We start from the raw sequence: 26,866 nt of genomic DNA on the forward strand, positions 1-26,866 counted from the left end.
TGTGTTAAATTATCTCAATATATTGTGTTAAATTCTCTCAATATATTGTGTTAAATTATCTCAATATATTGTGTTAAATTCTCTCTATACATTGTGTTAAATTCTCTCAATATATTGTGTTAAATTCTCTCAATACATTGTGTTAAATTCTCTCCATACATTGTGTTAAATTCTCTCCATACATTGTGTTAACTTCTCTCCATACATTGTGTTAAATTCTCTCCATACATTGTGTTAACTTCTCTCTATAAATTGTGTTAAATTCTCTCAATACATTGTGTTAAATTCTCTCCATACATTGTGTTAACTTCTCTCCATACATATACATTGTGTTAACTTCTCTCCATACATTGTGTTAAATTCTCTCCATATATTGTGTTAAATTCTCTCAATATATTGTGTTAACTTCTCTCAATACATTGTGTTAAACTTGCATGGGGATGAATTTCAGATGTGGTAAAATATGTAGAGATAAACATTTTATTGGAAAGTAAACTTAACATATAATGAACAGTATATTGTAATTGTGGAATTAATTGTTTCTGTAATGTTTTACAGATAAAAAGAGAGATGAAGAAGACCTGAAAGAATTAGACGCCAAGAACAAAATATCAAGAGATATGGTACACAGATGTTTACTTTTATATTTCATACGTTCTGTTATGTGTCATATACAGTCATGTTAGTAGTTTTCATATCATGTTTTGAATCCTAACAAACTCTTCATAATGTTGTGTTTTGTTGCCAGTTTCCATTTTGCTGTGTCACATTTTATCTGAGTTGCCAACTTACTGGATTCTTGTAAGTTACTGCAGAAATGGTTTATTTTCAGAGGGTTATATTTCTAGTAATATTACATTTTGTTTATTAGGTATTGATTGCTTCCCAAAAAACCTTGAACCAAAGCAATTTCAATGAAATTTTGCAGAAAACTTCCCCTGGCCTTACTAGTGAAACATATGGTCCCCACACCATAGAGGTCTGAGAGGTGGGGCCAAAAGGGTAAAATTGACTCAAATTTCAAAAATCTTCTCAACACACAGATATTGTAGAATCAAATGCTTTTCATGGGTGGAAGTGTCTGAAGGTGCTTTACCAAAACTTTGCAATTCAATTTCATGGTCCCAGGGTGTAACATTTACCCATGGGGAGGGGGTAGAATTTACTATAGTTTATAGACTTTTTAGCATAATTTGATTAATTATATCATTGGAGATATTTCAAACTTGGTTAGAATTATAAATGAAGGATGATGACTTGATGGTATGCCCATATTGATCATGGCTGACCCCCAGGGGTTGATGGATGGGCTCAAAAGGGGCCAAGTTCACTCATATTTCAAAAATCTTCTCAACACCCAGATATGGTAGAATCAAATTCTCTTCATGGATGGAAGCATCTTAAGGTGCTTTAATTACCAAAAAGGGTCTCACATTTTTTCCTTGGGAGGAGGTTAACTTTGCTGTAATTTTTATGGAAAAATTGCATTTCGAAGCAGAACAGTGTTTTATGAACAGAAGACAAAAGACACATTTATCAGTCCTCAACATAATTGGGCTAATCGGCTGTAACAGCTGTGGTACCTGACTAGACTTCAGTTAGATCTTGTGACTTGTCATAAATAAGCTCAGCAGGAGAGGCTGTTGGCAATGTCCATGTAACTGAAGGAAGTAAATGTGATAAAAGAATTCTTGGGGGACTTACAAATTACATACTGAAGTAAGACGCCTGACTTACAAATTACATACTGAAGTGGGACGCCCGACTTACAAATTACATACTGAAGTGGGACGTCCGACTTACAAATTACATACTGAAGTGGGACGCCTGACTTACAAATTACATACTGAAGTGGGACGTCCGACTTACAAATTACATACTGAAGTGGGACGCCTGACTTACAAATTACATACTGAAGTAAGACGCCTGACTTACAAATTACATACTGAAGTGGGATGCCTGACTTACAAATTACATACTGAAGTGGGACGCCCGACTTACAAATTACATACTGAAGTGGGACGTCCGACTTACAAATTACATACTGAAGTGGGACGCCTGACTTACAAATTACATACTGAAGTGGGACGTCCGACTTACAAATTACATACTGAAGTGGGACGCCTGACTTACAAATTACATACTGAAGTAAGATGCCTGACTTACAAATTACATACTGAAGTAAGATGCCTGACTTACAAATTACATACTGAAGTAAGACGCCTGACTTACAAATTACATACTGAAGTGGGATGCCTGACTTACAAATTACATACTGAAGTAAGATGCCTGACTTACAAATTACATACTGAAGTAAGACGCCTGACTTACAAATTACATACTGAAGTAAGATGCCTGACTTACAAATTACATACTGAAGTGGGACGCCTGACTTACAAATTACATACTGAAGTAAGATGCCTGACTTACAAATTACATACTGAAGTAAGACGCCTGACTTACAAATTACATACTGAAGTAAGATGCCTGACTTACAAATTACATACTGAAGTAAGACGCCTGACTTACAAATTACATACTGAAGTAAGACGCCTGACTTACAAATTACATACTGAAGTAAGACGCCTGACTTACAAATTACATACTGAAGTAAGACGCCTGACTTACAAATTACATACTGAAGTAAGATGCCTGACTTACAAATTACATACTGAAGTAAGACGCCTGACTTACAAATTACATACTGAAGTAAGATGCCTGATTTCGCTGCAGAGCCAAGTGCCTAAACTCTGCCTTTATCCATGCTTTGAAACAGTTGGCAAGTTTTTACTCACTTAAAATGCCTTAGGAAAATTTAGAAGCTGTTTTAGTCTCCAGGTATCACCTGTTAATGTCGAGTGTGAGGTGATGGCACTACTGGTGCTACGTAAATTACTGTTACTGCTGCTGAAGAAAAACTGACCAGTCATGTGATCTGCAAAACTTGACCAGTCAGGTGACCAGACTGATCAGTAATAATTAACTTATATGTAACAAATGTGTTCACTCATATGTTGCCTTATGTTATTACAGAATATTTGTTATGTGTTTATCTTTCTTTGCTCAAGCTGTTAACAAAGTGTTCATATAACAAACATGTAAAAAAGTTTATGTTTGTTCATGAACTGCACTTATATAATATTACATAGGTCTTAGTCATTTCCCATAGAATTTTTAAGAATTATCAGTATAGGATGACAGTTTTGATGGTATGAATGTATTGACACTTGGTTACTATCATCAATGTCACATTTCCTTTTTCATGACACTTGAAAGGCTACTCATCCTTTAACCTTAATATTCAACATTGTCTATTTCAGGTGACTGCCAAGGTCGCTAGGCCTCTTGTATTAAATATTGTCTATCTCAGGTGACTGTCAAGGTCGCTAGGCCTCTTGTATTCAATATTGTCTATCTCAGGTGACTGTTAAGGTCGCTAGGCCTCTTGTATTCAATATTGTCTATCTCAGTTTGTTCATGAACTGCACTTATATAATATTACATAGGTCTTAGTCATTTCCCATAGAATTTTTAAGAATTATCAGTATAGGATGACAGTTTCGATGGTATGAATGTATTGACACTTGGTTACTATCATCAATGTCACATTTCCTTTTTCATGACACTTGAAAGGCTACTCATCCTTTAACCTTAATATTCAACATTGTCTATTTCAGGTGACTGCCAAGGTCGCTAGGCCTCTTGTATTAAATATTGTCTATCTCAGGTGACTGTCAAGGTCGCTAGGCCTCTTGTATTCAATATTGTCTATCTCAGGTGACTGTTAAGGTCACTAGGCCTTATGTATTCAATATTGTCTATCTCAGGTGACTGTCAAGGTCGCTAGGCCTCTTGTATTCAATATTGTCTGTCTCAGGTGACTGTCAAGGTCACTAGGCCTCTTGTATTCAATATTGTCTATCTCAGGTGACTGTCAAGGTCGCTAGGCCTCTTGTATTCAATATTGTCTGTCTCAGGTGACTGTCAAGGTCGCTAGGCCTCTTGTATTCAATATTGTCTGTCTCAGGTGACTGTCAAGGTCGCTAGGCCTCTTGTATTCAATATTGTCTGTCTCAGGTGGTCGCTAGGCCTCTTGTATTCAATATTGTCTGTCTCAGGTGACTATCAAGGTCGCTAGGCCTCTTGTATTCAATATTGTCTGTCTCAGGTGACTGTCAAGGTCGCTAGGCCTCTTGTATTCAATATTGTCTGTCTCAGGTGACTGTCAAGGTCGCTAGGCCTCTTGTATTCAATATTGTCTGTCTCAGGTGACTATCAAGGTCGCTAGGCCTCTTGTATTCAATATTGTCTGTCTCAGGTGACTGTCAAGGTCGCTAGGCCTCTTGTATTCAATATTGTCTATCTGAGGTGACTGTCAAGGTTGCTAGGTCTCGTGTCATTCTTTTCCCACAATTAGTGCGAAACAACTTTTAGCAATATCTGGAATTCATTGAAAATATTTTATAATTATTAATCTTTTGACAGCATATGATATCCACAGATATGTATGTATATCTTGTTTATGTAAACAATTTGTTTGAATGGTGTATGTGAGACCGTAGATTTATGTCAAGTTCTAATTTACAGTTATATCCAGGAAGTAAACATAGGATGGACAGCTCTGATAGTTCTGAATCAGATAGTTCAGACTCGGGTAGTCCACCACCAGATCATGTCCCATTCCAGTAAGTACAGTGGCTTTTTAAAATAATTATTAGTAACTTTAGATAGTATACTGAGTGAAGTACTACAATAATGATAAGTATATGAGATACACTGTCAATGGTAAATACTAATTATAGAATTCTATTTTGTAAATGTGATGTACACATTTATAGAATTCTATAGAATTCTATTTTGTTAATGTGCAGTACACATATTATAGAATTCTATTTTGTTAATGTACAGTACACATTGATAGAATTCTATTTTGTTAATATAAAGTACACATTGATAGAATTCTATTTTGTTAATGTGCAGTACACATTTATAGAATTCTATTTTGTTAATGTACAGTACATATTTATAGAATTCTATTTTGTTAATGTGCAGTACACATTTATAGAATTCTATTTTGTTAATGTGCAGTACACATTTATAGAATTCTATTTTGTTAATGTGATGTACAATTTATAGAATTTTGTTTTGTTAATGTGCAGTACACATTTATAGAATTCTATTTTGTTAATGTGATGTACACATTTATAGAATTCTATTTTGTTAATGTACAGTACACATTTATAGAATTCTATTTTGTTAATGTGCAGTACACATTTATAGAATTCTATTTTGTTAATGTGAAGGGATACCAGTTTTGTAGAATCAACTCCTCCTAGAGTTTTTGATGTAGAGCCTTGAAACTTTGTAGGATGTTTATGTATATGTTGAAGATGTGCACCTCCTATTATGGATTCATTCCAGACATTTTTTTTTATTTTCGAGGCTTTGGAACTTAGTCATTTTCCACATATAAATCACCTTGGGGCCCTAGATGTCCATTGTCTAATTTTTGAAATGCCCTTCTTCTGCACCAATTCATAAAATACAACCAAACTTTCTCTTTGATAACAAATATTCTACATACTCAACAAATGAAACACCCTTAACTGTCTTATAAATACCATATAACATTGCACTCATCCCACAACCCAGCCAATTGTTGCTTTGCCCTATTTTTTGATAATGAGATGTTAATACTTTGCTGTTATAGACTTTGCGTCGTTTACACATGCTGCCTCTCTTTCAGGTTCAATGCTCCTCCTCCCCTCCTTGGTTTTGGTACACCTGTGTTTGGAACTGTCAGGTAAGCTGTCCACTTCTCTGCTTTTCTTTTTTTCATTTTTTTTTATGTTTATGCCAATGTGTAGTTACAGATGTCACTGTATGATAGTTACACAGGGTTTACACAGCTAGTTTATGTTTATGCCAATGTGTAGTTACAGATGTCACTGTATGATAGTTACACAGAGTTACACAGCGAGTTTATGTTTATGCCAATGTGTAGTTACAGATGTCACTTATGATAAGATCAGGAGATACATATCAAAAGTCTGTGAAGAAGATCTCATAGACAGTTGAAAGATCAAAGGAAAAGAAACTTTTAAATTTACACTCATAGATAGGTGTACACGATGATGTGTCACCAGCATTTTATGATGGTTGAATGATGCTTTATATGAAGTTTGACTTGTCCTTTCATCAGACCAGCCAGGACGTTATGCAGACAATGCCCAGATTACAATGAGGTGACCATTCCCTGTACAGATCTTGCAGCCACCACCACCGGTACAACAGGCATCCTCGGGGCCATAGGGCAATTTGGTAAATATATTTATATCAGCTTCTTGTAATACTAATTATGATGGCAGAAAGCATCATCTTAATCTTTCTGATAAGAAATATACTGAACGGATTAAAACAAACATCAACTCTGTTCTGTAATTATATAAGTCTTTAACCAGCATAATGGACAGAGTTATGGTTCTTTGTTCAAAGTCCTTGTGTTTAACCTTGTGTACAACTCGTACTTATTCACAACACAGTATCAACCCTACACTATATAAGATTTTGGAATTCATCAGTTATATTTAAAGGTCAGAGGTCACTTGTTGGCCATAGATTTAGATAAAAACAAATGTGATGTTTGCAGGCTTAATATATTTGAGGCCTTCCTGTATTTCTTAAGTATAAATTCTCTGATTGTACAAACATGACAGATGTTGTTATGTGAATGTTTATTATAAGTGATAGAGACGTGTTTATTCTTGTATCTATAATTGGTTCCTTTCTGTATATATAAGATATATCATTTGTTTCAAGCCATGAATGTCCTTGGAAAACCAAATCCGCCAGAATCCAGTACATCTGAGGGCTCTACAGATAGTGAGGGTACCCTCCCTGAAGGAGATGAAGGTGGGCAATGAGTACAATTCATTTTTTTCTTGCAAATTTTGTGATCTGTTTGATCTGGCAATATGATTATTAACATAACAGAGAACAATATTTTATTTCAATGCCTTGGCTAGGATTTGAATCTGGGACTTCTGGCTTGTTAGCTCACCTTGTCCAAAGGGCCAAGTGTGGTTATGCCATAGCGTGTCGTTTGCCATCCGTCCGTCTGTCCTGCGTCCATCAACTTGTCATTTAAACAGCTTCTTCTGAGATACCGAAAGGCATAGAGTTACCATATTTGACTGGAAGGTTCCTTTGATGAAGCCCAATAAAGTTTGCGAAAAAAAAATAACCTTAACCCATATTCAATGCCACAGAGGTCAAATGTGTTAAAAACCTTTAAACAACTTCTTCCAAAACACCTGAAGGTCTAGAATCATTATATTTGGGTGGAAGGTTCCTTTGAAAAAGCCCAACAAAGTTTGCGAATAGAAAAGACCTTGTCCCATATTCAAGGTCACAGAGGTCAAATGTGTTAAAAACCTTTAAATGACTTCTTTCCAAATACCAGAAGGCCTAGAATCATTATATTAGGCAGCTATGTTCCTCTTATGGTGTCCTACAAAGTTTGTGTAAAGAAATGATCTTGACCAATCTTTAAGGTCACAGGGGTCAAATGTATTAAAACGTTTGAATAATTTCTTCTGAAATATCGAAAAGCCTAGAATCATTATATTTGGCCAGTATGTTCTTTTTATGATGTCCAAAAACGTTTGGTAAAAGAAATGACCTTGACCCAGAGTCAAGGTCACAGGGATCAAATGTGTTAAACGTTGAACATATGCACAATATAGTGCTGTTGGTCATAAAGATCCAGGTGAGCGATATAGGTCCTCTGGGCCTCTTGTTAGTCACTCGACCAATTCAGATAAGATCTTTCTACTGAACAGTATTTTGTGGTTAGATATTACCAGGGTTGTGTTGTTTTGATTTTTGTTTATAATCAACTAAAGTTTATTTTCTTCCTGCCTTTGGTGCGATAGAAACATGCAATCTATGATAGCTACACTTAGTGCTTAGTCAATGCTGATCTTGTTTAGAGATGTAACTATGTAAGGTATTTATATGTTGTTCTATCTAATGAGACTTCGCTTTAGTAATACACAAACTTTAATGCCAATCATCATTGATTTCTGTACTGAAGTCGAGATTCTATTGGTAGAAATCCTGGTTTGATAACTACCTTGTTGGAGTGTTACTTTGTCTACTTGGTTTACTTTCTGTATTATAGAAAGGCCGGGTCCCAGTGGGGAACAACCCGATCCAGATGTGAAGGTGATGCCTACAGCCCCTGACTACAGGTGTAAACAGAACCAAACCCATGTCCTGTGTCAGTGCTGTCTACAACCCATGCCAGACAGGAGACCCCAGTACCTGGCTGACCCCACAACAATTCCCCCACAACAATGTAAGTCTAACTGCTCAGTAATTTTTGGAGCGTTTTACTCTACAGCAGGTGGCTGAAACTTTACAGTTTGTATGTCTTTTTAGTAAAATATAACCAGTCAATTCTTAACACTGTAAACTTAAGTGTTTTGTGTTAATATAGCCAGTCAGTTTTAAATACCACATGCTTAAGAGTTTAGACTTGATATGACCAATTAATTCTTAACAAAATCTGTTAAGTGTTTTGTCTAAGTATAACCAGTGACATCAAAGTGAAATGAAAAAATTTTAGTAACAGGAAATAAAGTGAAAAAAACAACAATATTTCACGTGTGAAATATTTTGTCAATTTTTAGAAAATAGTTTTAAATAAAACTTCCATTTATATGATGAATATGTTTGATTGTAAACAATGAAGAAGAACTGGGATATTTAAGCAGTGTATTGACTGCTAATTATAATAATAATTAGTGATGTTCTGTATGTAGCTGTTGTACTGTACACATCATCATTTTGATTTTCTGTTGTTGAAAAACTTTTGTGAAACTCCTATATTTTGAGTGTGGTTGTAAGACTTTTGTGAAAACTCCTATATTTTGAGTGAGGTTGTAAGACTTTTGTGAAAACTCCTATAATTTGAGTGTGGTTGTAAGACTTTTGTGAAAACTCCTATATTTTGAGTGTGGTTGTAAGACTTTTGTGAAAACTCCTATATTTTTAGTGTGGTAAGACTTTTGTGAAAACTCCTATATTTTGAGTGTGGTTGTAAGACTTTTGTGAAAACTCCTATATTTTGAGTGTGGTTGTAAGACTTTTGTGAAAACTCCTATGTTTTGAGTGTGGTTGTAAGACTTTTGTGAAAACTCCTATATTTTGAGTGTGGTTGTGAGACTTTTGTGAAAACTCCTATATTTTGAGTGTGGTTGTAAGAACATTTATCCCTGGTAGATATTATCTATATCTGTGTGATAACACAACAGTCTCATAGTTATTCATGAGTTTTCATTTTAGCACATTTTACACATGTATTTTTATTTCACACAGTTGATATTTAACACATGTTGATATTTCACACATGATATACACATGATATTTAACACAGTTGATATTTAACACAGGTGATATTTAACACAGTTGATATTTTACACAGATGATATTTCACACAGTTGATATATCACACAGTTGATATTAAACACAGTTGATATTAAACACAGTTGATATTTAACACAGTTGATATTTAACACACAGTTGATATATCACACAGTTGATATTAAACACAGATGATATTTCACACAGTTGATATTTTACACAGATGATATTTTACACAGTTGATATTTCACACAGTTGATATTTTACACAGTTGATATTTTACACAGTTGATATTTTACACAGATGATATTTCACACAGTTGATATTTTACACAGTTGATATTTCACACAGATGATGTTTCACAAATATGATATTTCACACAGATGATATTTACACAGTTGATAATTCACACAGTTGATATTTCACACAGATGATATTTTACACAGTTGATATTTCACACAGTGATATTTTCACAAATATGATATTTCACACAGATGATATTTCACACAGATGATATTTCACACAGTTGATATTTCACACAGTTGATATTACACACAGGTGATATTTTACACAGTTGATATTTCACACAGATGATATTTTACACAGATTTCACACAGATGATGTTCACACAGTAGATATTTCACACAGATGATATTTCACACAGTTGATATTTCACACAGTTGATATTTCACACAGATGATATTTCACACAGTTGATATTTAACACAGGTGATATTTTACACAGATGATATTTCACACAGATGATGTTTCACAAATATGATATTTCACACAGTTGATATTTCACACAGTTGATATTTTACACAGTTGATATTTCACACAGATGATATTTCACACAGTTGATATTTTACACAGATGATATTTCACACAGATGATGTTTCACAAATATGATATTTCACACAGTTGATATTTCACACAGATGATATTTTACACAGTTGATATTTCACACAGATGATATTTCACACAGATGATATTTCACACAGTTGATATTTCACACAGTTGATATTTCACACAGTTGATATTTCACACAGTTGATATTTCACACAGTTGATATTTCACACAGTTGATATTTCACACAGGTGATATTTTACACAGATGATATTTCACACAGTTGATATTTCACACAGTTGATATTTTACACAGTTGATATTTCACACAGATGATGTTTCACAAATATGATATTTCACACAGATGATATTTCACACAGTAGATATTTCACACAGATGATATTTCACACAGTTGATAATTCACACAGTTGATATTTCACACAGATGATATTTTACACAGTTGATATTTCACACAGTTGATATTTTACACAGATGATATTTCACACAGATGATATTTTACACAGTTGATATTTCACACAGTTGATATTTCACACAGTTGATATTTCACACAATTGATATTTAACACAGTTGATATTTCACACAGATGATATTTCAAACAGTTGATATTTCACACAGTTGATATTTCACACAGTTGATATACACAGTTCACACAGTTGATATCACACATTTTACACAGATGATATTTTACACAGTTGATATTTCACACAGTTGATATTTTACACAGTTGATATTTTACACAGATGATATTTTACACAGTTAATATTTCACACAGTTGATATTTAACACAGTTGATATTTAACACAGTTGATATTTTACACAGATGATATTTCACACAGTTGATATATCACACAGTTGATATTAAACACAGTTGATATTAAACACAGTTGATATTAAACACAGTTGATATTTAACACAGTTGATATTTAACACAGATGATATTTCACACAGTTGATATATCACACAGTTGATATTAAACACAGATGATATTTCACACAGTTGATATTTAACACAGTTGATATTTCACACATGATATTTAACACAGTTGATATTTAACACAGGTGATATTTAACACAGTTGATATTTTACACAGATGATATTTCACACAGTTGATATTTAACACAGTTGATATTTAACACAGTTGATATTTTACACAGATGATATTTCATACAGTTGATATATCACACAGTTGATATTTCACACATGATATTTAACACAGGTGATATTTAACACAGTTGATATTTCACACAGATGATATTTCACACAGTTGATATTTAACACAGGTGATATTTTACACAGATGATATTTCACACAGTTGATATTTCACACAGTTGATATTTAACACAGTTGATATTTCACACAGTTGATATTTCACACAGGTGATACAGTTGATATTTCACACAGTTGATATTTCACACAGTTGATATTCACACAGTTGATATTTCACACAGTTGATATTTCACACAGTTGATATTTCACACAGTTGATATTTCACACAGTTGATATTTCACACAGATATTTTGATATTTAACACAGTTGATATTTAACACAGATGATATTTCACACAGTTGATATATCACACAGTTGATATTAAACACAGATGATATTTCACACAGTTGATATTTTACACAGTTGATATTTTACACAGTTGATATTTCACACAGATGATGTTTCACAAATATGATATTTCACACAGTTGATATTTTACACAGTTGATATTTCACACAGATGATGTTTCACAAATATGATATTTCACACAGATGATATTTTACACAGATGATGTGTTACACAGTTGATATTTTAAACAGATGATATTTCACATAGTTGATATTTCACACAGTTGATATTTCACACAGTTGATATATCACACAGTTGATATTTCACACAGTTGATATTTCACACAGTTGATATTTCACATTGTTGATATTTCACACAGATGATATTTCACACAGTTGATATTTCACACAAATGATATTTCATACAGTTGATATTTCACACAGTTGATATTTCACACAGATGATATTTTACACAGATGATATTTCACACAGATGATAACACAGATATTTGATATTTCACACAGTTGATATTTAACACAGTTGATATTTAACACAGTAGATATTTCACACAGATGATATTTCACACAGTTGATAATTCACACCGTTGATATTTCACACAGATGATATTTTACACAGTTGATATTTCACACAGATGATATTTCACACAGATGATATTTCACACAGTTGATATTTTACACAGTTGATATTTTACACAGAGGATATTTCACACAGATGATATGTTACACAGTTGATATTTTACACAGAGGATATTTCACACAGATGATATTTCACACAGTTGATATTTCACACAGTTGATATTTCACACAGGTGATATTTCACACAGTTGACATTTTACACAGATGATATTTCACACAGATGCTATTTCACACTAGTAATATTTCACATAGTTGATATTTCACACAGTTGATATTTCACACAGTTGATATTTCACACAGATGATATTTCACACAGTTGATATTTCACACAGTTGATATTTAACACAGATGATATTTCACACAGTTGATATTTCACACAGATGATATTTCACACAGTTGATATTTCACACAGATGATATTTTACACAGATGATATTTCAAACAGTTGATATTTCACACAGTTGATATTTAACACAGTTGATATTTTACACAGATGATATTTTACACAGATGATATTTCACACAGATGATATTTTACACAGATGATATTTCAAACAGTTGATATTTTGACACATGATATTTCACATAGTTGATATTTCACACAGTTGATATTTCACACAGTTGATATTTCACACAGTTGATATTTCACACAGTTGATATTTCACACAGTTGATATTTCACACAGGTGATATTTCACACAGTTGACATTTTACACAGATGATATTTTACACAGATGATATGTTACACAGTTGATATTTCACACAGATGATATTTCACACAGTTGATATTTCACACAGTTGATATTTCACACTAGTAATATTTCACATAGTTGATATTTCACACAGTTGATATATCACACAGTTGATATTTCACATAGTTGATATTTCACACAGTTGATATTTCACACAGTTGATATTTCACACAGGTGATATTTCACACAGTTGATATTTCACACAGTTGATATTTCACACAGATGATATTTTACACAGTTGATATTTCACACAGTGATATTTAACACAAGTGATATTTCACACAGGTGATATTTCACACAGATGCTATTTCACACTAGTAATATTTCACATAGTTGATATTTCACACAGTTGATATATCACACAGTTGATATTTCACATAGTTGATATTTCACACAGTTGATATTTCACACAGTTGATATTTCACACAGATGATATTTCACACAGTTGATATTTCACACAGATGATATATCACACAGTTGATATTTCACACAGATGATATTTCACACAGATGATATGTTACACAGTTGATATTTCACACAGATGATATTTCACACAGATGATATTTCACACAGATGATATTTTACACAGATGATGTTTCACAAACATGATATTTCACACAGATGATATTTCACACAGTTGATATTTCACACAGTCCTTACAATGTTATGTGTAGTATTTATAATAATAACAACAGACTTTATTTTCATTTGATTACACATTGAGTCAAAGGCTCTTCTCACTTGTGGTCGAAAATATAAAATATACAGTATTTACAGCATAGTTAAAACATAGAACATTACATAATGTTTGATAATATCACAGAATATAACATTGATATCACAGAATTTCCGAATTATGAAAGATACATGAGTATTCATTATAATAAATTAAGTATTAAAAGTCATACATACATAAGATCTCATGTCGCATATAAAATATGATTAAAAACACTAAATACCTAAGTGTCCGATATACATATATGGCAATGTGGCAAAGAGTAAGATTTACCAGAATATACGCTAATATAGCGTGGATTAAAACAAGAAACCGCTTGAATGTATGATTATATATATATAATCACAGATAGTAAAATGGAAACCTAAAAGTCTAAAAAAAAAAAAATACATAATTCAATACATGAAATGTATGACATCAAAACCAGCAGTATAATATAAGCCAAGGATAATTTAGTCACTGACTACACGAGTTATTCTGTCTATAGATTTGATTAGAATGCTTCCCACATTTTACTTTGAAGGAGCTTAGTGACTTACTGTCAGTGACAGTTGTTGGAAGCTCATTCTAGAGGATTGGCCCATTATATTTAAAAGAGTTTTTGTATTTAGCTGTTTTGTGTTTTGGTATAACAAATTTCCCCATTGTGGAAGATCTTGTTTGAATGGCATGGACACTACTTACTGGGGTGTGACATTTTAATTAATCAGGACAAAGGTTGTTCATTGTCTTTAACATTAAGACACACTCATTGTATTTAACTCTGTGGGTGAAAGGCAACCACTTTAATTTGACAAATAATTGTGCACTAGGAACACTGTAGTCAACATCCAAAATAATCCGTAGTGCTCTTTTTTGGACTCGCTCAAGTTTCTTTACTAGTTTCTGTGAGCAGTGCCACCATATATTTAAGCAATAATCAATAAATGGTAGAATAAAACAATTAGATAGGTGATTCTAGCTGACACTGGAAGATGTTTTTTGATTCTACAAAACTGTAACAATTTAAAATTTATTTTTTTAGTACATCTTGAGCTTGTATATCCCAGGATAAGATGTCATCTATAATCACCCCTAAAAGTTTTTCTTTCTTGACATTTTGTAACTTACAATTACCATGTGAGATATCAACACCTTTGGAAAGTCTTTGTTTCTTCTGCCTACTACCAATTACCATGGGTTTAGTTTTTTTCTGAATTTATAACCATTTTATTGACATTACACCAATTTCTAACTTTGTCAAAGTCATCTTGCAGGCATGATTCAATGACAATAATATTATTGTCTGCTTTTTGCATAGACGTATCATCTGCATACATAAAGAGTTCACATTGATTTGAACAAAGTGGCAGGTCATTAACATATACTAAAAACATCAAGGGTCCTAGTATGGATCCTTGAGGAACACCAGTTTTGACTTCAAGGGAATTACTGAGTACATTGCTGAATGAAACTTTTTGGAGTCAATTAGATAAGTAGGAAGCAAAGAAACTTATAGTATTTTTGGAACAGCCATATAATTTAATTTTTTGAAGGAGGATCTTGTGGTTTAATAGGTGGAAGACTTTACGAAAGTCTATATATATTACACCTATAAGATTCCCTTTGTCCAGTTCATCATACCATTGGTTGGTGAGAGCAGTAAGGGCAGTCTGACAGGAGTGCATATTACGAAAATCAGACTGGTTATCAAGGAGTACGTTATGTGTGTTTAAAAACTGGTAAGAAGTAGACTGAATATGTTTCTCTAAAAGTTTAGACAAAACTGGAAGAATGGAAATTGGTCGATAATTACGGACTGAACATTTCTAACCCTTTTTAAAGACAGGATTTATTTTAGCATGTTTGAATTGGTCAGGAAAAACATTCATTTCAATACACATGTTTAATAGCTTTGTTACTGAATCAGACACAGAATCTGCTAGTATTCTCAGATATTTGGCTGAAATTCCATCTATGCCCGTAGCTTTCTTACAGTCAAGATTTTTCAGGAATTTGCTAACAAAATGGTATGAAATCTTTGGTATATCATAGAATGTATTTTAAGGGAGCTTTTGAGAAACAAAATTGGAATTTTATGAAAACGATGTGCAGGAGTTTCATCACTTGTTTCAGATATGTATTCTTTGACTATGTCAGTAAAATAACTATTAAAGGAATTTGCTATTTCTACAGGATCATCAATTTGTTTCTCATCTGCTAATATAAAGTCTGGTATACTATTACACTTGTTTGGAACAAGTTGTTTGAAATATTCCCAATACTTGTTGGGTTCTTTTTTGCATGAATCAAGAAAATTTTTGTAAAATTCACTTTTTGCTTTTTTAACCAGAGCTGTTACACGATTTCTCCATTTTTTACACAGATTACTAAGTGAGATATGTTTATAGTTATCTCTAATTCTGATCACTGTAGACAGGTCTTCATTCCACCAATCAGGAATAGTTTTGTATTTTACCCTTTTTTCTTTAAAAGGCACATTTTTATTTAGGATATTAAGGAAAGTTTTACTCCATGATTTGATTGTCTCGTTTATATTCTCAGTGGATTTCACTTCAGGGAGATCCCAGTGAGCAGAATCTAGGTCATTTTTGAAAACTGATTCATCAAAGTTTTTGGTGCATCGGTATCGAATGGTATTGATTCCAGATGATTTTTTGACATCAGAATTCTTTATTGCATACACTGGGTAGTGATCACTAACACTAACTAGTGTCACACACGGGGAATAAGTCAGGTATGTTTGTCCAAATATGGTCGATGCTACTGGAAGTGGTTTCTGTAGTTCTTGTTGGGACATTAACAATATTATAGAGTCCATAACTCTCCATGTCAGAACAGAGAGACTTATAAGAAGTACACATGTTGAGAGAGTTTCAATTGAAGTCTCCCATTACCACCATGGAAACATTATCTGATGATAAAGGGTCAAGTGTAGCTTCCAGATGTTCCAGCCAAATCGAATTTGTCACTGTTATACACTTTACATATTTACTGTCTGTACTTTTTTAGTTTACATTCCTGTCAAAATACATGTAGTGATAAAGTTTTATTAATAATCCAGATTGTAGTAGACAAATGCTGCACATAGCCAATCTACATACCAGAATCAATGTACTAGATAGGAATCTTGATAAATGGGCTCATCATCAGTCACTATCAGTTGCAGATGCCACTTCTGGTGAGAGGTAGCCATTTTCCATTTATGAAATTTGACCTGTAACAAACTTAGTCAGCTGAACCACAGTAATTGCTGTCTTTGATGCATGTTATCTAAATTCTGCAAATTACAGAATTATATGATTCACCAGCACCACACCCATCCATTACAAACATGTGTAAGGAATTAACTGTTGACATTTATTGACAACAGGAATTTATCAACTGATATACTTCAGGATATAATCCTTTGGTGTTTGACCAGAATTAAAACAACATAAAATCCAACATAACACACCATCTTGGACTTTTGTGATCTTTTACACTTTGTTTTCTGTATCTGTACTTAAAGACTTAACATGGCAATCTGTATGATGTTTTGGTGAAAATTCGTCAGTGAACTGCTTCTTAGACAGTGTAGATGATGGCATGATTCAGCCTCAGCAGCCTCAATGTTTCCTGGTTGCTAATTAAGGTACTTCTTTGGAAGGCTTGGGTAAATTTCAATGAAATTTGCAGGAATAGTCAACACAAATCACAGATTTTTTATGGATTGCAACTTGGTGGACCATGTAAGATTTTTAGGAAACAAAAACAAGTATATCAACTTGTTTCTTGACCTCAAAAAACTGGCTATTATAGTGAAAATTGCAAAAATTCTAGCACTTTTGTTAAATCAAATGAAAACTAAATATTTTCACATTATTTTTTTCTTAATATCTCGATCCAAGTATCATACCCCTGTAATGAAAAACGAAGATTTATTTTTTAAAAAGTTGCTTCAATAATAACAGAGAACATCTGCTATTAAGGATAGAAATAAGAATGATGTGTAAAAATAAACTATTTTTGTGTCGCGTGCAGAGCTGGCGGACACATAGGGATCACTTTGTCTGTTGTCACACGTCATCATCGTCTTCGTCCATACGAAAGTTTACCAGACTTTTTTCGATAATGCTTTGAGTTATCAAAATGAAATTGGGCATATGGCTTTTTGTTGCAAGGGTACAGATAAAGATTGATTCCCAGCTGTCTATGACCCTTTTTGGCAGAGTTATGCCCCTTTCAACTTAGAAAATTTCCTGGGAATATTGTTTTCCAGACTTTTTTGGCTTATGCTTTGAGTTATCAAAATGAAATTTGGTATATGTCTTCTTGTTGCAAGGGTACAGATTAAGTTTGATTCCTGGCTATCTGTGACCCTTCTTGGCTGAGTTATAACCCTTTGAACTTGGAAAATTTCTCAGGAATATTGCTTTTCACAGTTTTCCCTTTTTGCTTCAAGTTATAGAAATGAAATTTGGTATTACAACTTTATGGTTGAACATTGCACATCCAGTTCGATTTCTGGGTGACCGTGACACTTTATGCAGGTGACACATACAGTTCCGAGGAACTCTTGTCTGTTTGTACATATGTTCTGATTACTGTAGAAAAAAAACATAGTGTGGAAACATTTAATTTTTGCTTTTAATCTACTTTATTCCAACAAATCTTTCAAAAAATCATCTTCAGAAAAATAATTAATTCTGGATTTTTTTTTTACTTCTAAGAAGAGTATATCCTTTCCAGTTATTTTTAATTTCATGTTTTTTTTTTTTTTAAAATAGTACAGTTTGGTTTGCAATTGATTTTGTGAATGAATAGTATTGAGTAGTCATGTTATTGAACAGTACTAATATCTTTGTCAATTATAATGGTTTGTTGGACAACACCCAGAATAGTGTTGAGTAGTCATGTTATTGAGCAGTACTAATATCTTTGTCAATTATAATGGTTTGTTGGACAACACACAGACACTCAATCAATGTAAAGCCAACATGAGATTGTTTGACAGTGTGGAGTTTTTACCTATCTAATTCCATTAATTCCAGTATTACTGTTAAGGTCCGTATAAACAAGCATTTATTGAAAAAATACGCCTTTAATTGTTTCTTAACTTCAGTTGAATTTGTGTTGTTTCACTTAGACCAAGAGGAAAGTACAGTAACGAGAAGAAAAACTAAAGTGTGTAGAATAGTATTATATTATAATTGGATTATGATCATATAGCTTGGTTGAACAGCTGATTCACTGATGTTTTATTTACATCAAAGTTACATGGATATGTAATCAACTTGATGTAATGTGTGGGAGTATATAGCTATATGTTGGAAAGATGTTGATTTTTCTGTGACAGGTGCACTGTGCTACAGGGCCTACTGCCATGCCTACTGGGGTTGTAAGAAGGTTGACTGTATGGGTTGCATTGGAAAGTTCAGAGGTAAGTGAGCACTCATATAAGATAAACACATATAACATCTTATCTTATTTATTAATATTGCAGTATTTTTTTTATAAAGTGAAGGCCTATGCCACTATCTTGGAAAAGCAAGAAAGAAGACAGACAAATATTTTCAAACCATGTATTATCACAAAAGGAACAGGAGTCTGTGACTTTCATATGCAATGAAACCTTTCAAACTTCAGGAGGACAAATAAGTGTTAAAGGGGCTGTGTATCACTCCATAATTTGCTTTTGGTCAGGTGTGAAATATTAAATGGTACTTGTTCTGGTGTGAAATATTAAGGGGTGTTAGTTCAGGTGTGAAATATTAAGGGGTACATGTTCAGGTGTGAAATATTAAGGGATACAAGTTCAGGTGTGAAATGTTAAGGGGTGTTAGTTCAGGTATGAATATTAAGGGGTACTAGTTCAGGTGTGAAATATTAAGGGGTGTTAGTTCAGGTGTGAAATATTAAGGGGTGTTAGTTCAGGTATGAAATATTAATGGGTACTAGTTCAGGTGTGAAATATTAAGGGGTACTAGTTCAGGTGTGGAATATTATGGGGTGTTAGTTCAGGTGTGAAATATTAAGGGGTGTTAGTTCAGGTATGAAATATTAATGGGTACTAGTTCAGGTGTGAAATATTAAGGGGAACAAGTTCAGGTTTGAAATGTTAATGGGTACTAGTTCAGGTGTGAAATATTAAGGGGTGTTAGTTCAGGTGTGAAATATTAAGGGGTACAAGTTCAGGTTTGAAATGTTAAGGGGTACTAGTTCAGGTGTGAAATATTAAGGGGTGTTAGTTCAGGTGTGAAATATTAAGGGGTGTTAGTTCAGGTATGAAATATTAATGGGTACTAGTTCAGGTGTGAAATATTAAGGGGTACTAGTTCAGGTGTGAACTATTACGGGGTGTTAGTTCAGGTATGAAATATTAAGGGGTACTTGTTCAAGAGTGAAATATTAAGGGGTACAAGTTCAGGTTTAAAATGTTAAGGGGTACTAGTTCAGGTGTGAAATATTAAGGGGTGTTAGTTCAGGTGTGAAATATTAAGGGGTGTTAGTTCAGGTATGAAATATTAATGGGTACGAGTTCAGGTGTGAAATATTAAGGGGTACTAGTTCAGGTGTGATATCACAGATGAATTTGAGTGTCAAGGTTGTAGATGAAAAGGTCAAGGTGAACATTATTATTTACAGAAAAAAAATCCATCACTCTCGTGGCTTCTTGTCTTGAGGGATCTTGATACAATTTCATATTTATATAAATGACCATGATATCATAGATGAGTTCAGGTTTCAGGGTTGTAGGGTCAAGGACAAGGTAGCTGTGACTAATTTTAGGAAATCTTTGTCAGCAAGTGAGCTAGTGACTTCGTTCCTTGACGTATTCTTCCATATTCTTTATTGCACTGATGTTAATATGGAATAGTAAGGGGATTGGTATCATTAGAGATGTTAAAAATATAAAACAACACACATGTGATGGCTCTAGCTTATGTTAATATGGAATAGTAAGGGGATTGGTATCATTAGAGATGTTAAAAATATAAAACAACACACATGTGATGGCTCTAGCTTATGTTAATATGGAATAGTAAGGGGATTGGTATCATTAGAGATGTTAAAAATATAAAACAACACACATGTGATGGCTCTAGCTTATGTTAATATGGAATAGTAAGGGGATTGGTATCATTAGAGATGTTAAAAATATAAAACAACACACATGTGATGGCTCTAGCTTATGTTAATATGGAATAGTAAGGGGATTGGTATCATTAGAGATGTTAAAAATTAAAACAACACACATGTGATGGCTTCAGAATGTGATAGAGGCAGATTTGTGCTATTTGTGATTGAATTTAGAGGTTTCTGGTGACATTTTACTAATGATAATGAGAAAGATGTGAATATTTACTGAGTATGACAATATTTCAATATTAAGTCAAATGTCCGTGATATCAGACTTGGCATCAATAATGTTATCTCTTCTATTGACATCTTACAGATATCAGATTTGGGAAGAAGTGTCTATCCGCTATCATCCTTGAAAACCAGTTTGAATCACAAGTTTTGAAAGTATGGATTAAACTTTATTTTTCAAAATATCTTACATGTTTGGCACTTCAATGCTGTATGTTGGTTTTAAACCAAGACAAGTTTTAAATATTTTTCATAGAAACTCAAATTTTAAAAAGATAGAATTTTATTTTGAATGTCGGTCTCAGGAATTCAGATTCTGAATATCACTGTTTCTCTCTCAGAAATTAATATTTTTAATGTTTTTCTTTCCAAATAGTTTGATTGTCTGTTTCCGTTATATTTGATATGTCCTCTATATTATTTGATATGGAATAGCCATCTGTGTATAGATTTATGTAAAATGCCTAACCTAACAAATATGAATTGTATTTTCAGAACTATTTGGAAAAGAAGAATTTAAGTGTGAAGTATGTACTTGACCAGTGCCTTGCTAAAGTGGATACAGGAGTGTTTTCCTTTAGAGGTATCTTATCAAATTTACATTTAATCTGTCTATTATTTGAGAATACAGTTTATTTATAGTTAAATTCACTTCAGAGTAGTGACAACTTACAAAACATTTTATATGTTCATCTTATGATGATCATCTGTCCCTGATCATTTGTCATCACATGATCGTTGTCTGTCCCTGATCATTTGTCATCACATGATCGTTGTCTGTCCCTGATCATTTGTCATCACATGATCGTTGTCTGTCCCTGATCATTTGTCATCACATGATCGTTGTCTGTCCCTGATCATTTGTCATCACATGATCATTGTGTCCCTGATCATTTGTCATCACATGATCATTGTCTGTCCCAGAGCATTTGTCATCACATGATCATTGTCTGTCTGTGATCATTTGTCATCACGTGATCATTGTCTGTCCCTGATCATTTGTCATCACATGATCATTGTCTGTCCCTGATCATTTGTCATCACATGATCATTGTCTGTCCCTGATCATTTGTCATCACATGATCGTTGTCTGTCTGTGATCATTTGTCATCACATGATCGTTGTCTGTCCCTGATCATTTGTCATCACATGATTATTGTCTGTCCCTGATCATTTGTCATCACATGATGATTGTCTGTCCCTGATCATTTGTCATCACATGATCATTGTCTGTCCATGATCATTTGTCATCACATGATCGTTGTCTGTCCCTGATCATTTGTCATCACATGATCATTGTCTGTCCCTGATCATTTGTCATCACGTGATCATTGTCTGTCCCTGATCATTTGTCATCACGTGATCATTGTCTGTCCCTGATCATTTGTCATCACATGATCATTGTCTGTCCCTGATCATTTGTCATCACGTGATCATTGTCTGTCCCTGATCATTTGTCATCACATGATCGTTGTCTGTCTGTGATCATTTGTCATCACATGATCGTTGTCTGTCCCTGATCATTTGTCATCACATGATTATTGTCTGTCCCTGATCATTTGTCATCACATGATCGTTGTCTGTCCCTGATCATTTGTCATCACATGATTGTTGTCTGTCCCTGATCATTTGTCATCACATGATCATTGTCTGTCCCTGATCATTTGTCATAACATGATGATCATCTGTCCCTGATCATTTGTCATCACATGATCATTGTCTGTCCCTGATCATTTGTCATCACATGATCGTTGTCTGTCCCTGATCATTTGTCATCACATGATCGTTGTCTGTCCCTGATCATTTGTCATCACATGATCGTTGTCTGTCCCTGATCATTTGTCATCACATGATCGTCATCTGTCCCTGATCATTTGTCATCACATGATCGTTGTCTGTCCCTGATCATTTGTCATCACATGATGATCATCTGTCCCTGATCATTTGTCATCACATGATCATTGTCTGTCCCTGATCATTTGTCATCACATGATTATTGTCTGTCCCTGATCATTTGTCATAACATGATCATTGTCTGTCCCTGATCATTTGTCATCACATGATTATTGTCTGTCCCTGATCATTTGTCATAACATGATGATCATTGTCTGTCCCTGATCATTTGTCATCACATGATTATTGTCTGTCCCTGATCATTTGTCATAACATGATGATCATTGTCTGTCCCTGATCATTTGTCATAACATGATGATCGTTGTCTGTCCCTGATCATTTGTCATCACATGATCGTTGTCTGTCCCTGATCATTTGTCATAACATGATTATTGTCTGTCCCTGATCATTTGTCATCACATGATCGTTGTCTGTCCCTGATCATTTGTCATCACATGATCATTGTCTGTCCCTGATCATTTGTCATCACATGATCGTTGTCTGTCCCTGATCATTTGTCATAACATGATGATCGTTGTCTGTCCCTGATCATTTGTCATCACCTGATCGTTGTCTGTCCCTGATCATTTGTCATAACATGATTATTGTCTGTCCCTGATCATTTGTCATAACATGATGATCATTGTCTGTCCCTGATCATTTGTCATCACATGATCGTTGTCTGTCCCTGATCATTTGTCATCACATGATGATTGTCTGTCCCTGATCATTTGTCATCACATGATGATTGTCTGTCCCTGATCATTTGTCATCACATGATCATTGTCTGTCCCTGATCATTTGTCATCACATGATCGTTGTCTGTCCCAGATCATTTGTCATCACATGATCGTTGTCTGTCCCTGATCATTTGTCATCACATGATCGTTGTCTGTCCCTGATCATTTGTCATAACATGATCGTCATCTGTCCCTGATCATTTGTCATAACATGATCATTGTCTGTCTGTGATCATTTGTCATAACATGATCATTGTCTGTCCCTGATCATTTGTCATAACATGATCGTCATCTGTCCCTGATCATTTGTCATCACATGATCGTCATCTGTCCCTGATCATTTGTAATACCTGTCACATGATTACCTGTCACATGATTACCTGTCACATGATCATTATCTATCAAATGATCAACAATTGTCTTGTCAACTTGATAATTTTACGACAGCTAGAACATTATATAATATGTATCAAATTAATTTAGAATCAGGAATTTTTTATCTGTCAGTCAGACATATTGATTTGATATCAACATGCCATGAAGAGGTTTTTTAGGGGAATAACTTTACTGCTGTATACTTCAAATATCTATGGAACAGGATTTCCTGTAGAATTGTATATGCTTATGAGTGGAAATTCCTTAATAGATATACAATTTTGAATGTATGGTAACTTTATGTAGGATGGAATGTAGAATTTGTTATTTATTTTCCTTCTGAACATTGTCTGTCTGGAATTTTATATTTTTATTAATTCACGTTTAACCCTCTGGATTCATAAACCATGTCACTGTTACTGTTATATGTAATGATGATGTTATTGCTGTACGGGGATTGTTACTGTTACATGTAATGATGATGTTATTGCTGTACGGGGATTGTTACTGTTATATGTAATGATGATGTTATTGCTGTACGGGGATTGTTACTGTTATATGTAATGATGATGTTATTGCTGTACGGGGATTGTTAATGTTATATGTAATGATGATGTTATTGCTGTACGGGGATTGTTACTGTTATATGTAATGATGATGTTATTGCTGTACGGGGATTGTTAATGTTATATGTAATGATGATGTTATTGCTGTACGGGGATTGTTACTGTTATATGTAATGATGATGTTATTGCTGTACGGGGATTGTTACTGTTATATGTAATGATGATGTTATTGCTGTACGGGGATTGTTACTGTTATATGTAATGATGATGTTATTGCTGTACGGGGATTGTTACTGTTATATGTAATGATGATGTTATTGCTGTACGGGGATTGTTACTGTTATATGTAATGATGATGTTATTGCTGTACGGGGATTGTTACTGTTATATGTAATGATGATGTTATTGCTGTACGGGGATTGTTACTGTTATATGTAATGATGATGTTATTGCTGTACGGGGATTGTTACTGTTATATGTAATGATGATGTTATTGCTGTACGGGGATTGTTACTGTTATATGTAATGATGATGTTATTGCTGTACGGGGATTGTTACTGTTATATGATCCCAATAATTCTTTTATGTGTTATTTGACTTAATTACTTTTAAGATTGCCAATTTTTTTTTTATAAAAATGTCTGCTTAAGTGTTGTTATATAAAACCTTTACAAAGATTCTATTTTAATTGAAATCTACCAAATTACCCTCATGAGTTTATAGAAGTAAGATAGGTAGCATGTGAGGTATTCAGACCCATTAGGCCTCATGTATTTACTTCTTAGTGTTGTAGGCTTTTCCAGTAATAAAAAAACATTATTTGAAGATTTTTATAAAGTGAATGATTAGACTAAATTGGAATGATACATTGATGGCTCTGTTACAGATCCCACTACAATCCAAATAAATGGTGGCACTCCAATATGTTATGCTTGTGCACTACGGAAGTTTAAAGACCTAGCCTATCAGTACAGGTTCAGTATTCCAAGGAATGATTTACCTGGTGAGTAATGCAAGTAAAGCAGTAGAGGGCGTGTTACATCTACTTTCACTTTCTTATTCTTATGTAACATTACTGAGTTGTACTTTGTAACTTTTTTATTCTAATGTAAACATATCAAACAACAGTAAAGTTATATCTTAACTTAGAGGTGACATGGGTGTTTAAAAATGCATTGTAATATACAATTATTTTTAAATGTTATGTATAAGTTTTTTTATTAATGTAACAATTATGTGAAAGTTGTAATATGTTCAGTCAACATGCCATCTTTTTACAGAAGAAATACTAGATAATCATTCGTTGGTTTTACAATCAATTAGATTGCCTGTATATGATAAGGATACAGATCTTACCCATTTATATTGGGTTCCCAAACTTCACAAAAATCTTTTTTGTTATTTCTGGCCCGTCTAGCTGTCCAACCAAACCTTTGACACTTTACCACTCTCATGATCAAATCTGTTTGATAGTCTAATTGTGATACTGTTTACTCAAGAAGTGGAATTAATAGTATGTAAAGTTTAAAGATTTCCAAAGAGCTTCTATAAGAACCAGATTTGTCCACTGTGTACACCTCTATACCCCATTCTAAACTGTTAGAACATATCTCATTCTCTTGTTATGAGAGCTTTCTTTATTGAGAATAGTGAATGGCAGAACAATATATAGTTAGAAGGAATGTACGGAGGCTGAAAGCATAAAGATGATCAAGTTTGTGATTGATAACATCATTGTTGAGTTTGCTGTTATGAACTAACTGTTGGCTGAATTGGTTTTGTTTTCATATGAGGCTTAATTTATCGAAGAGGGTATCAAGACAGGTTCCAAAGACATTGCAAAGTCACTTAATTAAGTTTTTGGATGATGTCTTATCTTTTAATAACAAGAAATGTGTTGATCACATCAATTGTATATACAATATATGCCCACCAGAATTGGAAATAAAATACA

At 33.5% G+C, this 26,866-nt stretch overlaps 1 protein-coding gene across 2 annotated transcripts in view; it reads left to right on the top strand.

The window, feature by feature from the left end:
• The window catches only part of LOC132553697 (E3 ubiquitin-protein ligase CHFR-like), a 51,304-nt gene that overhangs the window by 17,799 nt on the left and 6,639 nt on the right, over nt 1-26,866 (top strand). The window contains exons 10-19 of one of the 2 annotated variants that reach the window (XM_060217959.1): nt 559-623; nt 4,588-4,685; nt 5,747-5,803; nt 6,203-6,321; nt 6,820-6,912; nt 8,183-8,359; nt 19,324-19,407; nt 21,424-21,494; nt 21,834-21,921; nt 25,799-25,915. In XM_060217959.1, coding sequence (XP_060073942.1) covers nt 559-623; nt 4,588-4,685; nt 5,747-5,803; nt 6,203-6,321; nt 6,820-6,912; nt 8,183-8,359; nt 19,324-19,407; nt 21,424-21,494; nt 21,834-21,921; nt 25,799-25,915 — 969 coding nt within the window. The remainder of the gene's footprint in view (nt 1-558; nt 624-4,587; nt 4,686-5,746; nt 5,804-6,202; nt 6,322-6,819; nt 6,913-8,182; nt 8,360-19,323; nt 19,408-21,423; nt 21,495-21,833; nt 21,922-25,798; nt 25,916-26,866) is intronic. The other variant, XM_060217960.1, reaches the window with a different exon arrangement.

The sequence above is a fragment of the Ylistrum balloti genome, unplaced genomic scaffold (genome assembly GCF_031769215.1).
Source record: "Ylistrum balloti isolate Yb309-2 unplaced genomic scaffold, AGI_CSIRO_Ybal_v1 Utg370344, whole genome shotgun sequence".
Lineage (NCBI taxonomy): Eukaryota > Metazoa > Mollusca > Bivalvia > Pectinida > Pectinidae > Ylistrum > Ylistrum balloti.